Genomic DNA, 16,388 nt, shown 5'->3' with positions numbered 1-16,388 from the left:
GAAACAATCTCCAAATTTTGCTGTGACCTTAGTTTTGCTTTGAATTATGCAGAGCACAATCAAACTTTGACCAACAAAAACTACCAAAAGGTTTACTCCAGTTTATAAACAAGTATAGTCTTTTATTTTCAGCCTTAAAAAAGAAGCTCAGAGAAAAACAAGTACAGGACAGGGACTGCACCATGAACTATAATTGTTCTATGGCACAGCCAAGACCATTCGTGTATACATTTTCTATTTATACATACCGTATTTTCTGGCGTATAAGACAACTGGGCGTATAAGACGACCCCCCAACTTTTGAGATGATTTTCAAGATTTTTCGTCTTATACGCCGGAAAATCAGCAAGCCCACGCGTGCGCAGGAGTGCCCTGCCGGCTCCCGCCAGACGCCAGCCTGCCCTGCTTCCTCCACAGTGAGAGGGGAGGGCGTGCCTTCCCGGGCTCGCTGATTTTCTGGCGTATAAGACGACTGGGCGTATAAAACAACCCCCCAACTTTTGAGATGATTTTCATGGGTTAAAAAGTCATCTTATACGCTGGAAAATACGGTACATACGTGCATACATACATACATACATACAAACATTTTCCAAAATATAATTCTGGATTTTAATTCTATATAGCTCAGTCAGACGGTGAAGAAAATCCTGCCATGGTACAGGTACACACATTCATAACCACGCCAGGCTTGAAGTCACTTCTACAACCTCTTCTACCAATGCTTGTGGAAAGCTTGCTGATTGTGGCTTACCTCCCAGTACTTGGTCCGGTTAATTCCTTCAGAGTAGGCGCGGGCAAAAGTGCTCTCGCTGTTGAGAGCTGTGACAGCAGCACTGAGTTGTGACATGGGATGAAGATTGGTGGGGAAGTTGTCAAGCATAGTCACTACATGGGAAGGCAGGGCTGCTCTCTTAGCCCACTCTCGAGACACCCAAGTCACCTAGGTAAAGAAAACCACGTTACACATCTATACGTAGGGGGAAAAGTGTTCTATCCAACACCAGGTTTCCACGGTCTTGGCTGTTCTCCTCATTACAATAGAGCTCTTACTGTTTTCTCCAGCAGTTCTCTAGAGCAGGGCTTTTCAATCTTTTCACCCATTGTACCACTTTTAGGACATGGCAACATCCGAGTACCACCAGTCACCTAGCAAGGTGTCAAGAACTTGACCAAAAAAAAAAAGAGGAAAAAATTGATGAAGTACAGGTAGTCCTTGACTTACAACAGTTCGCTTAGTGACTGTTCGAAGTTACAAAGGCACTGAAAAAAGTGCCCCCCACAAGCCACAGCCGAGCAAGACACCTGCCTGCCCACCCGGTGGTGCTCTTCCTCCTGTCTGAGGTTTTCACAGTTGTGAGCATTTCTGTTGAGGATTGGTAGTGGGGGTGGGGTGGGGGGTTGCTTGGTTTTTATTCCCCCCGTCAGCTGGGTGGTTGCAGCAAGTTTTGGTCACTTCACATGACCCTGGGACACTGTGACCGTCATAAATATGAATCAGTTGCCAAGCATCTGAATGTAAATCACAAGACCCTGGAGATGCTGCAACATTCCAGCTGATCGGCACTTCTTCTGGGCTCAGAAGCGGCAGGATCAGTGCTGAGCTCCAGCTGGAGCCTGGCGCTGATCCTGGTGCTTCCGCTGAGCCCTGACAGCCCTGCAGCTCCAGACGTCTCTTGCTCAGGCTTGTGCGGTGCTGCCACCGGTTCAGCTCATTCCCCTCCCCCGCTACCACTTTTCTAGGATGGCCGCATACCAACTGCCAGGTGCCAATGTACCACAGGTGGTACCCGTACCACTGGTTGAAAAGCCCTGGTCTAGACACTAAAGAGATCACGCAATCACTCTGCAGGGTCACTTAAGCGGGATGAACATGACAGCCTCCCAGCAATCTTTGCCGCGTCTTATTACCTGTTCTTGGGAGGGAATCTCTCCTGTCACCAGTAACCAAAAGAGACCTTCAGGAAGGGGCTCTGCACCTCCAGGGGCTTTGGGTAGCAGCTTCTGGCACTCGGGAATGCTGTAGCCACGGAAACGAATGCCCTAAAAAACCAACCCCGGAAGCAGGGTAAGAAAACCACATTTCAACCGAGAGGCTAAGACCTGAACTGCCAAAGTAATGGCACCCCTCCTGCCCTCCTTACCTCATCAGGATCCAAGACAGAGGTCTCGTATATCAGCCCTTTCATACTCCTCATGCCACCGTAGAGCTAGAGAACAAAGAGAGTTACTTAACACAAGGAAAGATTTGCCTTCACTGTAATCCTCTAGTTAACCCAAGGTAGAAGGCAGGAAAATTCCTGCCTCGTTTGATTTTGTCTGTCCCCACAAATATCTGACTGGAGAGTATTTGACAGAAATTGGGTCTGAGTCTTCAGGCTTCTTAGTTTCTCCAAGTTCCCCTTCTCCATTCAGTCTGAGATGATTTAAGTCATATTTGCAGTTAGCTTGTGGATACACTTTTGCATATATTTCACATTTTATATATCGTAGAAAAATTGGTGCAGAATTGTTCCCAGGTTTTAGTAATTTTCCATCACTTTTAGCACTCAGAAACACAACAGTGGTAAGTTGTAACAGTGTTTCTTGCTCCCCGTTTGCCTTAATTCTTCCCCTTTCTATCCCCCTTTTTTTAATCTAGAACAGCAGCTTCAATCAGGTCAAATAGAACAGCACTTTTTAACAAACATCAAGGCTAGCTTTCCAGCTGGCACCCAGAAAACCTGCTATAGTATTTCACATCAACTTAAAAGCAACTAATGAGATGAATTCTAATTCAGAAACAAAACGAGGCTCGGCACAGCTTAGGAAGTTAATAGAAATCAAGAAAACTGCTTTGGCAGCTCCACGCTTGAGAAAGAACTGGGTTACGAATAAAACCAATGATATTGCTGCATTGCTTAATCATGACTAGGCTTTTCCTGACAAGTTAAACTTTTACATCAATTACTGAGCAATGCCAGAAATGAAATTTCCTACACTCGTCCCAAAGATTTATATCAATATCTTTCTCAAGATGGTACTCTCTGTATGTTTTAAATTACAACTTTCTTTAAGCCAAACTGTCATGGTCAATTGGATGTGCCTGGAGTGAATAATAGGAGATGTAATTCTCCTCGTTAGCATGGACTGGCTTGAGGAAAGCTGGATGAGAAAAACTAGACCTTGAGGCAGTAATGTCAAAATTTATGTCTTTTATCTGTCAGTATTTCTGAACTTCCCTAATCACCAAGGACTCTTGAGTAATGAGTAAATTAAAACAACAAACATTAGGAAAATATGAAGACATCTTGGCATCCCCCATTCAGCTTAAGCTAAAGAAGAGGTACAATTTGCTTTGGAACAGCAAAGAATGTAGGGGCTACATGAATTTATGGAGGGAGGGAATACAAAAGCTTGCAATTCACAAAATGAGGGCTACTATCGAGATGGTATCTTGTTCATATCTAATGCATCTTGTAGGGACTTTTAGCAGACCTTCTTTACATGGCTGTTCCACATGGACAAACTCTATTCTACAACGTGCCATTTAGGTTTTTAAAGGTATAACCTGTATTGTTTAATGAGCCTGGGAGCCTACTGATAACCAGTGTGTCAACTTTATTGAGGTGTTACTCTAGACTTATGGGATTCTCCCATCGGCATTCTTGCGCTGTGGTTTGTAACAGCTGCACTTCTGGGTCATTTCCAAAGGTAGCCCCTCATAGAGTGTATTAAGAGTATTCCAACTGAGTAGCAATCAAAGTGTGAGTTAGCCTCACCAGGGCATCCTGATCTAAGTAGGATTGTTAAATGGTGCATAAATTGGGTGAAAGCTCCCCTAGCCACTGCTTCCACCTGCTGCTTAATCAGAAAGCAGTAATAAATAAATAAATAAATAAATAAATAAATAAATAAATAAATAAATAAATAAACAAACCAACCAACCAACCAACCAACCAACCAACCAACCAACCTTTATTGTCAAAGTACAACATGTGTACATTGAGATTAGCTGAGCCTCCCCCCCGTGCTCTCTCCCCCCAACACACAGCTTCGGGGGGGGGGGGGGACAAAGCAGACCCGACCCTCACTGTTTGTAACCGATCCCTAAGAAAGTCTTGAATCCAATCGCAGATGGCGGGGGAGAATTTCAAGTCAGTCAGCTTCTCGATGAGAATGCTCGGCAAAATGGTGTTGAAAGCCGAGCTGTAGTCAACAAAAAGCATCCTAACATAACTTCCAGGTCTCTCGAGATGACTTGCTACAGAGTGTAAAGCAGTAGCTATGGCATCGTCTGTCGACCTATTTCCCCTGTAGGCAAATTGATGTTGGCTTCCCAAGTCAGACCACAAGCATGACGCCCACCAGAGCAATCCTGAGCTCAATCTTGGTATTGTGCTCCAATGTTTATTGGCAAACAGCAACTCCATCTTGGAGGGGCATAATTCAAGCTTCCATTCAGTTCCTCACAGACTCCAGTCATTGAGTCAGAACGTCTTATGACATCTCTGGCACAATCTCAGGTGGTGATGTATGGCTGGATATTTTCAGCATACTAATGGCATCACACGCACCAACTTCCAGATATCCTCTTCCAACAATTTTATGTAGATGTTGAATTGCACAGAGTAAAGGACTGAGCCTTGTGGGATATCACACTGGAGGACCCAAAGGCTTGAACATTTCTCCCCTACCACCACTGACTAGAATTGTCTATTCAGAGAGGAGGGGAATCATCAAAATCGTGTCCACAACTCTTAAATATGGTCCAAACAAGATGTGTTTGATGGTGGTACTGAATACTGTCAAAAGATCTAATGGGATTAGGTGAGAGGCACTCCACTCATCAAAGTCACAGCAAAGATCATGTAGCAGAATGGCCAATACAATTTCTGTCCTCTGTCTGTGCCTGAATCCTGACTGAAAAGAATTCAGATACTGTAATACATTTCTTGTAGAGCCCTCTCTAGTTCGTTCCCCACATTTTCACTTTTCTATACCTCTCCTTCCCATGGCATCTTTGGGAGAAGATGCAGAATGCCGCAATATCTTATTATTCCTCCTTGGCTTGGGATTTAAGTTTTTGGAAGTTTAAAAGCATGCCACGGAGGCTCTCAAAAAATAGCTGCAGAGGAAGATAAGCATGCTAATTTAGAAAAATTTCTAAAAGTTAGACAACTGTAGAGGAGAAGACTCCAAGCCATTTTCTTAAACATGTGTTTGGTTTTTTTTACTTCAAGACTTAATTTACTGATTCATTTACTGAATCAGAGGAAAAATAGGCTGGTCAAGACAGAACTAGGAGATAAGAGGGCAAGACAAGAAACAATGGATGGAAATTAATCAAGGAGAGAAGCAACCTGGAATTAAGGAGAAACTTCCTAACAATGAGAACAATTAACCAGTGCAACAGCTTGCCCTCAGAAGTTGTAAGTGCTTCATCACCGGAGGTTTTTAAAAAGAGACTGGACAGCCACCAGTCTGAAATGGTAAAAGGTCTCCTGCTTGAGCAGGGGGTTGGACTAGAAGACCTCCAAGGTCCCTTTCAGCTCTATTCTGATTGATTAACCTGAGCTCCAAATATCAAATCTCACCCTTCTCTCCATAAAACATACAAAACACCTATATATTTTTTTTAAAAAAACCCCAAATGCTCAAAAGACATACACAAGAAAATCAATAATCAGTCTTATATAAGCAATTTCCAAGAAACAAAAATGCATGGAAGAAAGAAAAAATGCAAAACTATAAAACATTACCCTGTTGGTTTTTTTTACCATGGCTTCCTGTCTCCAGATCATTCTTCCTATCTACCAGTATAATCCCACCAACCAAATTATCTTTTCTTTTCTTTCTTCTTTTTTTTATAGGAGGCACTCATCAGTTTTATCTTGGTGCTCCCATAAATGCAGAAACACACTCAGAAATAAAATGCATACTGAAGGTTGCTGCCCCGTCTCAACCTTAAGTGATTCTTGTAAAGAGACAAAATGAGGAAAAAGCATACCAGGCAGATGGGGAAGAGTGAAGTAGGTGCCTGCTAGCAAAGAGTATCACACCGAAGACATGTTCCCCCTTGAAAGCAATGAGTTTCAGAAGTTCCGCAAACAGTTCCCAACGGGCTCCAATTTGGTTGTTCCAGGCTTTGGTCAAAACAAAATCTGGAGGTGTCTTAGCAGATGAGTAGAGAACGGCTTCTGGACCTCATTTCTTACGTTCCTCCTACACCTGGCCTGTGTGTTGGCCTGCTTGCTAATATTCTCAGTGCCTTCATTTCCCTATTCACTTAGTTCAGACATGTCAAACTCGCAACGTCACGTATCAGAGCTTTTTCGCCATTGTCAGCAATGGGGTGGCAGTTTGACACCCCTGACTTAGTTAATACCGATGTCCTAAGTTTTTTCCTGATCCTCTGAGCTGCCTCTTCCTGGAACAAATACATGTGCTTTGGTCCAGTCATACGATAATTAAACTAGCTACTTTGTGCACAGAACAATCTATACATCTAAGGATTGCAACATAATTTGAAGGCCCAGGCCTAGTGGATAAACACGCCTAGGATATGCAACCAAAATGAATGCACAAGAATGTATCCAACAAGAGTTTCTTACGGAACTCATGGGCTAGGGAAGCAATATCTGGTGTAAATGTCAAATCAAATGTTGCTTCCCTAGCCCATGAGCCTAAGATTCAACCAGTAATAGCTGATACTTCTTCACTTCTAAATAAGTGAAGAAATATCAGCTGTTACTGGCTGAATCTTAAACTAAGACAGGAAATTAGACCAAAGCTGAAACAGTGACCAAAACCAGCATTGTGATATAAGATGGTATTCAGCTTCTAATTTATTATTAGTATGACATAGCTGTGAGCATGCAGACATTTAGAGCTGTAGATATGTGGTGGAAAGTATCGGTACCATGTGATTAGAAACTTTAAAAGATAGAGAGGTGATTAAGATTTCCAGGGGTTGAAGGTTGGGTAGTGGTAGTTACCTCTCTGATAAGCAAAAGCAGTATTATACAAAGTAGTACCGTATTTTCCGGCGTATAAGACGACTTTTTAACGCATGAAAATCTTCTCAAAAGTTGGGGGTCGTCTTATACGCCCAGTCGCCTTATACGCCGGAAAATAGTAAATCCTCGGGAGCAGAGACATTAGTGGAAACGGACAAATCCAGCGCTCGAGAATGGCGAAAGACGGCCTCCTCATAAATAAACCGCCCACCCCACCCATACACGCCTACACCCGCCCACTCCCTTTTTCCACCCCACCCCACCCTTCCCTGACAATGCCTCCTGCCTCACACCTGCCTCCCGGCGTCTTCCGCTCGCCAGGTAAACTTCCATTGTACCCCGGGACCACCTCCTCGCGGCCCGCCATTCCTCCCACCACGCCCATCACCCACCCATGCATGGCCCCCTCCCAGCTCCAGTCCATGGATCCCTCTTCAGCCTTCACGGGCTCTGACGACGACGCATTCCCAGCCAGGCTAGTAGGTGTAACGGACGCAGCCTCTATCACCGCATTCTGAAGCCGGCAGAGGCGTCCTGCGCATGCACGCGCTGGCCAGCTGCCGGGCGATCTCTAAGGTGGCGTCGGACGGTCGGGAGATGCAGCCGACGCGCGGGAGAAGGCTGGCTCACGACAAGTCGAGGTGGGCCTGCGTCAGTGGCGTGCGGGGATGGCGGGGGTGTCTCCCGTAGCGAAGGCGCGTCCGTGGGGAGACGGGCGAGGCCCGTGCGCCATGCTGCGAAGAGGGGCCCCGCTGAATGTCGCGCCCGTGGGCCGCGACACCTTCACCTAATTGAGAAGCAGCCCTGACTTCCTACTTACCTGTATTTTCCGGCGTATAAGACTTTAACCCATGAAAATTATCTCAAAAGTAGGGGGTCGTCTTATACGCCGGAAAATATGGTACATGTTTCAGAATAAAGGAAGAGATTTTATGCAAAGGCTTTAATTTGTCAGATGTATGCAGGTTGCAGATTCTGAACTGTTTGGTATAATTTTCTGTTCAGAATCAAATCTATTGTTTTTCGCTCTGAAAAAAGAGGTGGACACATCCTTAATTAAGATCAATTCACTACCAGCAGTAGGTTCCAAGTCAAGAACCTCTTTCAATTTTAGCAGACCAAGCACAAAAGTTGAAGCCATTCAAATATGAAGAAAATAGTTTCCACATAATGCAGATCATTGAGAAACAAATACTAAGCCGTTCTCCAAGATCCCAGAGAGGTTAATTCTAGTCCTGATTCCTGCCAGCTTTTCACTTGAGACGTTCAATTTGAATCTTATGTAATCTACAGTTGGACCTGAATCTTATTCCGTTTTTTTCATATACTCAAAACATTTTCCGATTTATTTATTTATTTTTCCCTAAACCTCATACTAATGTCTGGAATGCAGAGTAGGTGTCTAGCAACGTACCATCTTCTCCCTAAAGGCATTTCACCAGATGAAAGCATCTCTAAAGAGAACAACAGCAAAGGAGCTCCTTTACAATTTTGTCTGAAGATAACAATTTCATTTCCTGCTGGGTACACAAGCCAGACTAATTGCACACTGATGTATTCTCCCCTCTCTCACGCGTAGCAATACAACTTACCATATCTACAGTGATTTGTCCAATGACAGTACTGCCATATTGTTGTCTGAAGCTTTTAAGTCTTGCTTGTTCTTTGGGTATCATATTCGCAAGAACATCTTTCAGATTCTGAAAATAAAATAATGTCTAATGTTATATGCAACATATCAACTATTGTCAATGGTAGAAAACCAACGTAGAAAAGTGGTACATGAGAGAAAAAAAGTAGATATATGAAATAAAATATTGCTCGTATTTGTTTAACAACTATTTTACAGTAATCCTGGATGCAATCTACACCAAGAAAAGTTTTGTCTTAATACCATGACATCTGGTTCACTCGGTAGATTCCACAACCCCTTTTTGTTATTTCTATACTTTTTTCCCCTTCAGGTCACATTTTCAAATTTTTCACATTTACAATTTTGTTGTGTTAGCGAATTGCCTATGCTTTAATCTAGTGGTTTCATAACTTGCTGATGAAAATGACTTCAAAAATCTTGATTTAATTTTTTAAAGATTACCGTAAGTAATTTTGTACCATTTTTGCTCATCATCTTATTTTACCTGAGCACAAAAGAATGAGATGAGATTGGAGGCTATTTTCTCTTCAGACAGTTATAAGTAATGTGAACTTTTTTTCTTTTTCTATTAGTTTCCTTGCATACAAATTAAAAAGGCATGGACTATCAATGGTATCATGCGTTAAAACCATTTGTATTTCAATAGAAATGTAAAACTTTAAACAAAACTACATGTTTGCCTAGCTATGGGAGTGCTTCTGAAAATCAACATGGAAAACTATCACTTCTTCCTTCTCCAGTAACTACAACACTGTAGTTATGGTTCTACTACTGAATTCTCATCATAAGCATAAATGGTCAAACAATTGCAAACTACTCCTCTATCTCCGGAGACGGGGCCTAGAGAGCTGTTGGAGGTCCAGCCGATCCGAATCCGACCGGTTGCGACTAAGAACCCATATTAGGTCTTATCTCGCAGCGATGAGGGTGGCGAGGTGTAATTACTTCTCTGCTCTCATCGCGTCCGCAGATAATCGCCCGGCCGCCCTGTTCAGGGTGACCCGCTCCCTCCTTAATCAGGAGGTGAGGGAGGAACCCTTGCAGGGTCGTGCCGAGGAGTTTGGTCAACATCTGTTGGATAAAATCGCTCGGATTCGGACCGGTCTGGACTCCAACTGGGCAGAGTCTGACGATCAGGACACGGGCGGTCTTGTCAATGTTATCTGGGAGGAGTTTGATTCTGTGACCCCTGAGGAAGTGGACAGGATTATGGGGAGGCTGAGCTCCACCACATGTTTATTGGACCCGTGCCCTTCTTGGCTGGCTTATGCAGCTAGGGAGAGGACACGAGGCTGGTTCCATGCAGTTATATCTGCTTCTTTGAGTGAGGGTAATTTCCCCACCGTCTTGAAGGAGGTGGTGGTAAGACCTCTCCTCAAGAAGCCTGTCTTGGACCCAGCTGTGTTAAACAACTTTCGTCCGGTCTCCAACCTTCGCTTTCTTGCGAAGGTTGTTGAGAGTGTGGTGGCGCATCAGCTCCCTCTGGTTCTGGATGAAGCGGATTATCTAGACCCGTCCCAATCGGGCTTCAGGCCCGGGTACAGCACGGAGACGGCATTGGTCGCTCTGGTGAATGATCTCTGGAGGGCTCGGGACAGAGGACATTCCTCTGTCCTAGTCCTATTAGACCTCTCGGCGGCTTTCGATACCATCGACCATGGTATCCTGCTGCGGCGTCTCAGGGGATTGGGAGTGGGAGGCACGGTTCTTCAGTGGTTCTCCTCCTATCTCCTGGGACGCTCGCAGTCGGTGTTGGCAGGGGGGCAGAGGTCGACCCCTAGGGCTCTCGTTTGTGGAGTTCCTCAGGGATCGGTCCTCTCGCCTCTCCTGTTTAACATCTACATGAAACCGCTGGGTGAGATCATTCGTGGTTTTGGAGTTGGGTATCATCAATACGCTGATGATACCCAACTTTTCATTTCGACCCCAAACCACCCCAGTGATGCCCTCGATGTGATGTCCCGTTGCCTGGAGGCGGTTCGGGTCTGGATGGGGAGGAACAGACTTCAGCTCAACCCTAACAAGACCGAGTGGCTGTACATTCCGGCATCCCGGGACATTCAAAATGTTCCATCTCTTTCTATGGGGGGGTGAGTTTTTACCCCCCGTGGATAGGGCTCGCAACTTGGGAGTCCTCCTAGATTCACGGCTTACTCTAGAAGATCACATAGTAGCCGTGACTAGGGGGGCTTTCGCTCAGGTTCGCCTGGTGCATCAGTTGCGGCCCTATCTAGACCAGGATGCCCTGTGTACGGTCACTCATGCGCTCGTGACCTCTCGTCTGGACTACTGCAATGCTCTTTACATGGGGCTTCCCTTGAAGACCACTCGGAGGCTCCAACTGGTACAGAATGCGGCCGCGAGAGTTGTCTTGGGAGTTTCCCGGTACTCCCATGTTACACCTTTGCTCCGCGAGCTGCATTGGTTACCAGTTGTCTTCCGGGTGCGGTTCAAGGTCTTGGTGATGGTTTTTAAGTCCTTACATGGCATGGGTCCGGAATACCTTGGGGACCACCTGCTGCCGGCGTCGACTCCCCTCCGCCCTGTGCGTTCCCACAGAGAGGGCCTCCTCAGGGTGCCACCGGTCAGAGAATGTCGACTGGCGGCCCCCAGGGGGAGGGCCTTCTCTGTGGGCGCCCCGGCCTTATGGAACCAACTGCCGGTTGAGCTCCGGATGGCACCGGATCTTCGCTCCTTCCGGCGTGGGTTAAAGACCCATTTATTCGAACAAGCTGGCCTGGCCTGATGGGGGAACCTTAGAGTTTTAATGGGTTTTACATTTTGATTGTTTTAATTGGGCAATTATTTAATCTTTTTTAACTTTTGTATTTCTATTTATATGCCCTGTTCACCGCCCTGAGTCCTTCGGGAGAAGGGCGGTATAAAAATTCAATAAATAAATAAATAAATAAATAAATCTCCTGAAATTTATTGACAATGGGAAGGAACTACTGAATTTGAAAAGAATATATACTGACACCAAGCACACCAATAATGCAGTCACCAACCTAGACTGGTCTTCGGTATAGTCAAGACTCAAATTGTCAACCAACAGATTTTGTACATCCTACAAGAAATGGAAAAAAAAACAACTTACTGTAGAAGCACTTGCATGTCTCGCAGCAAAAATGATACATGATGAATTCTGTAAAGAGAAAGAAGTAGCATTTTAAACATTACTTCTACACTAAGAATCCTCCATGCTCTATAATGCACTTTTAGCACACTTTGTCTCACTTAACTCCAGCACAGTCCCCCTCCTTGACAAATATTTGAAAATACTGGATTTCTGAACCATCACAATCAAGGAACTCTCAGCAACATACAACAATAATATTGAAATATATAAGCATCACCATATAACAAAGTCACAAACAATTAAAACCAGTAACTGTTTACTTGCTACATGAAGAAATGCATAGCACTGACTTTAATAATTTAATATGGGCCAGTGGTAACCACACTCAAGCACTCAGATTCAGTTCAGTTTGGAACCCCTTGAGTATCTTTCCTGGCTGAGCAATGATTTAAATTCTTACCACTCTTCTTTTTTATAATACACCCTATTATATTAGCATTCCCGTTAGTTGTTAATCCCAAATATGCATTTGGTTTACTACTGGGTTCTCTTAAAATGTTTAGTCTGGAAATCCAGAGAAAGGAAGAATGAGATCAGCAGCTGGCCACCCCATTAAGCAGCAACAGCAGCATTAACATAATCCCCAGTGTCAGGTAAGCTGACTGTACTGTAACAATTTTCACACCATGGCTTAGCCCCAGTAAATACCTGACGTACTTCCAGAAAATCAATAAACTTAGGGCTGATCTAGGGGAGGCTCAACATTTATTAATAGTCTCCTGTCAATTTTTTTTCTCTCTCTCTCTTAACTTGTTCCTAGAAATAACACACAATGCTGCATCTCTACTTAGCAGATGCAATCCAAACTCATCTTCATATTCAGCTTAATGCCACATCTGGGGCATGAACAAGTTTCCTACAATCCTAATTACAAAACAGGGTAAAACTAAGAGGTATAAAGCTAGAAAAAGCTTAATTTTTAAATACTGCCCGACATTAATTAATAGGTACTATCTTATCATTAGCCTATTTTCTCTGCCATACTTTGCACCGACCTACACATATATTTCTCTATCATATGGTGCCTTTTATATGTTTTGGAATACTACTCCCACAAATCTCATTTGGTATAAATAGGTAAAGGTAAAGGTCCCCCCGCACATGCGTGCTAGTCGTTTCCGACTCTAGGGGCCGGTGCTCATCTCCGTTTCAAAGCCGAAGAGCCAGCGTTTGTCCGAGGACGTCTCCCTGGTCATGTGGCTGGTATGACTAGATGCCAAAGGCGCACGGAACGCTGTTACCTTCCCACCGTAGTGGTCCCTGTTTTTCTACTTGCATTTTTATGTGCTTTCCAAATGCTAGGTTGGCAGAAGCTGGGAGGAGTAACAGGCGCTCACTCTGTTACGCGGCACTCGGGATTCGACCCGCCAAACTGCCGATCTTCTGATCGACAAGCTCAGCGTCCTAACCCACTGAGCCACTGCATCCCTTTTGGTATAAATAGAGGAGAATATATGTAGCTCAGGCTGAACTGTAGAGTCCCCGATTCCGTCTGAGCTTGGTAGAGAGCGATTCCCACTTCTTTCTAGCACGGAAGGCATCACCGTGTTAGGTAATGAAATGTCTGCAAGCAAACAATCACACTCAGAGAGGCCCAAGGACTCCATATCTCATCTACTATGGCCAATGGCCAGACTTCCTATGAATTGTAATCAAAATATCTCGAGAATAGAAATATTTGGACAAATGTTTTTTATAATATTTAGCTATCTGGAGCTGTTAGGGGGCGGGTAGCAAATATGTTTGATGAAATACGGAGTGCTCTACGAATCAGAGTGCCTGGTTCATACCACACCCCGAGTCAAACCAAACAATCTCCATAACGCTTTAATGCAATGAACCAACCATCTGTTTAAAAATACAGAATAAAACCATATATGGAGTTACTGAACACCATTTGCCTGCAGGAAAATACAGTTTGGTAGGACCATCTGTAAGAAACTAAGCTTAGGCCATCAAATTGGAGACTTGCTAAAACTGATTACTTCTTAAGTAGATCTGATTTTATCTAATCCTAGCATAGAAATAAGCCACGGTGACAGTGGAAGTCTTTTCCAAGAGGGCTCTTCTGCTGATATAATTAAAGACTTTGAACATATGAAGCCGCTGCCAACCACAAACAACCCCACACATTTTCTAGTCTGCCTTGCCTGTCAGCATCTCTCAAGGTTTCAAGACTACAGCATCTGACAGCCTTTCCTACAGGGGCCAGGGACTGAACTTTCTGCATGGAAAATATGTGCTCCAGAACTGAGCTGCGACCCTTAATAACAAGAGGATGCTGCATATAATTTCTTCAGATTGATACTCTCGTCTAGATCTGAGGCGCCAATGCATTGAACTAAAACCTCTGCAAAACCTTTTGACAAAATCAGTTGCTCTCCCCCATTAAGTAGAAATAGTAAGTGCTTCCTAGAACTCAGCCGAATTATAAAATGCTTGTCCCTTAAAAAGGAAATTCACAAACCCTGCTGACAATTCCTTGCCTACTTCCAGCTGACTTCCAGCTTCCTTGCAGAGACTTCTCGGCATCCTTGAACTCATGTTTGTTCTTCTCCTTTTTTATCTGCTTACCTCTTCGACAGCCTTCCTTCTGATGCCTTCTGAAGAGCACATACGTGGAGGCTTTTGTTCTTGGGCAGCCCACGTAGAAAGTGAGCAATCTGGCTTCACACGTACACCTCTCTGACTGGCAAAAAATATCCCACTACAAATACTGCTAACAGCTAGGCCCATTAAAAATATTGGGGCATCATCAAACTCTTTCTGAAAATGTTATTGCTGTTTCCACAAAATCATTCCACTAAGTAAAAAGCAGAGAAAGCCAGCTGTAACCAAAAATAGCAACTTTCAGTTTTAAGACTATTAAATAACCAATTATACTGCCAAAACTGAAAGTTCAACATTAAAAAGGCAGCAGTGTAGCTTAGCTTTATCATGCATCAGAAAGCTGTTTTATTCCTACAGCAGATCAGAGGGGGGGAAATCTTAGTCATCACTTAAAGCAAATGGAAGAGGCTTAAGGACAAGTGGTGTGGTTCCTAGAGCTGTATCTAAGCAACTTTTATTTCTTCTTCACTCTGGACTGAAGAGAAATATCTTGGGACAACTCCCAAAGGAAAGTTGTAGAAAAACAATATTAATTGGATGATACACAAAATATGGTCATTTCAAATTATTTTTATGAGCAAGGGCTTGAATTTCCTTTTCAAACAAATATCCTACTGATGCACTGGATTATCTTCATACAGACAGTCCTCGAGTTATGACCACAATCGGGACAGAATTTACCCAAGTGTTGAAGTCATAAAGTGCAATTTCACCTAACCATAACACTTAGCAATGGCAATCCCACCACTCGGTGAGCTGCACTGATTGCCGGTTTGCTTTCGGGTACAACTCAAGGTGCTGGTTATCACCTTTAAAGCTCTACATGGCATCGGTCCACTTTACTTGAGGGACAGTCTCACCTGGTTGGGACTGGCCCGCCCTACCCATGTGGTTCTAGGGCTGCTTCTCCAGCCCAGCAGTGCAGTGCAAAGCTACAGGTGACCCTGGAAACCCCAGCCCAGTCCCAGCTGCAGTTACCCTTGTCATCCCACAGCCCGAGGCCCCTGCTGCCCTGTGCTCTGCCCCCCACCCGCTGACATTCATCATCTTCTTGCTTACGCTCTATGTGAAGCCATCTTCCCCAGCTCTCACAAGGAAACCATCATGCAGAGCCTAGGAAAGAAAAGTCTCAAGGGCCAGGTCAGGCATGCTTGGTCAGTAGCGGAGCAAGAAGACAACGGTCAGTGCTAGGGCAGCAGGGGTTCTATACCGGAAGGGGTCAAATGAGCATAAATGGGTGGAGAAAGGGAGGGCATGAAGAGTAGAAGCGTCCCTGTGGTCTTAAGTGCAGGCGGGTTGCCAAGTGCCCAAATTTTGATCACATGACCCTGGGGGTGCTGTAACAGCCATAACTTCAGGGTCTCTTCATTCAGTGTTGCCATAATTTCTAATGGTCGCTGAATGATCGTAACCTGAGGACTACCTGTATTCCTAACTAGCACTGGCTGTTCTAAATACATTATTGGGAAGAGCAGGAACAGTACAGCTGCAATTATCCCGTCATAGTATTTAACTGTTTAGTATGGAATATAAAAATAATTTATATCTGCCTCCAGGGCTATATTTTGTCATTCTAAGTCTACACTAGCATTTTGCAGATTTTGAGTTTGCATATTCAGTGTTTCAAATTAATATTTACAAAATCCTAAAGGCTTTGGAATGTAGTCAGATCTAGGGAAAATTCTATTTGTTTTTATTATTTTGAGAGGTGAGTTATTTCTGCAGATATCTGGACAGGTGAGCTAGTAAAGATTTAACAGCAACTTAGAGATGCTTTTTTTGTTTTTTCAAGACTCAATGAAGGTATTAAGAAGCAACATGGAGCTCATAACCTGATGAACCTCACTGTCTCCTTGATGAACCAAAAGTCTTGTTTACCAAAAATCTAGATGTGCAATTATTCTCTGTAAATCTATATTTCTTTGGATTGAATGTAACCTACTTACGTTCAAGACAAAAGAAAGCTATGAACCAGTTAAAAAGCTAT

The 16,388-nt window shown here is 43.9% G+C and overlaps 1 protein-coding gene across 4 annotated transcripts in view; it reads right to left on the bottom strand.

Moving 5' to 3' along the window:
• Window positions 1-16,388, bottom strand: part of CS (citrate synthase) — a 47,121-nt gene that overhangs the window by 19,488 nt on the left and 11,245 nt on the right. For 3 of the 4 annotated variants that reach the window (XM_083351785.1, XM_083351786.1, XM_083351787.1), the window contains 5 exons: window positions 11,750-11,797; window positions 8,591-8,698; window positions 2,145-2,210; window positions 1,912-2,043; window positions 755-943 (listed from right to left, as the gene is read on the bottom strand). In XM_083351785.1, the coding sequence (XP_083207911.1) occupies window positions 755-943; window positions 1,912-2,043; window positions 2,145-2,210; window positions 8,591-8,698; window positions 11,750-11,797 (543 nt within the window). Of the gene's footprint in view, window positions 1-754; window positions 944-1,911; window positions 2,044-2,144; window positions 2,211-8,590; window positions 8,699-11,749; window positions 11,798-14,365; window positions 15,022-16,388 lie in introns of those variants that run through there. The other variant, XM_083351784.1, reaches the window with a different exon arrangement.

Source organism: Vipera ursinii (assembly GCF_947247035.1).
Source record: "Vipera ursinii genome assembly, chromosome: 2".
Taxonomy (NCBI): domain Eukaryota; kingdom Metazoa; phylum Chordata; class Lepidosauria; order Squamata; family Viperidae; genus Vipera; species Vipera ursinii.
This window is presented reverse-complemented; position numbering and strand designations above follow the sequence as displayed.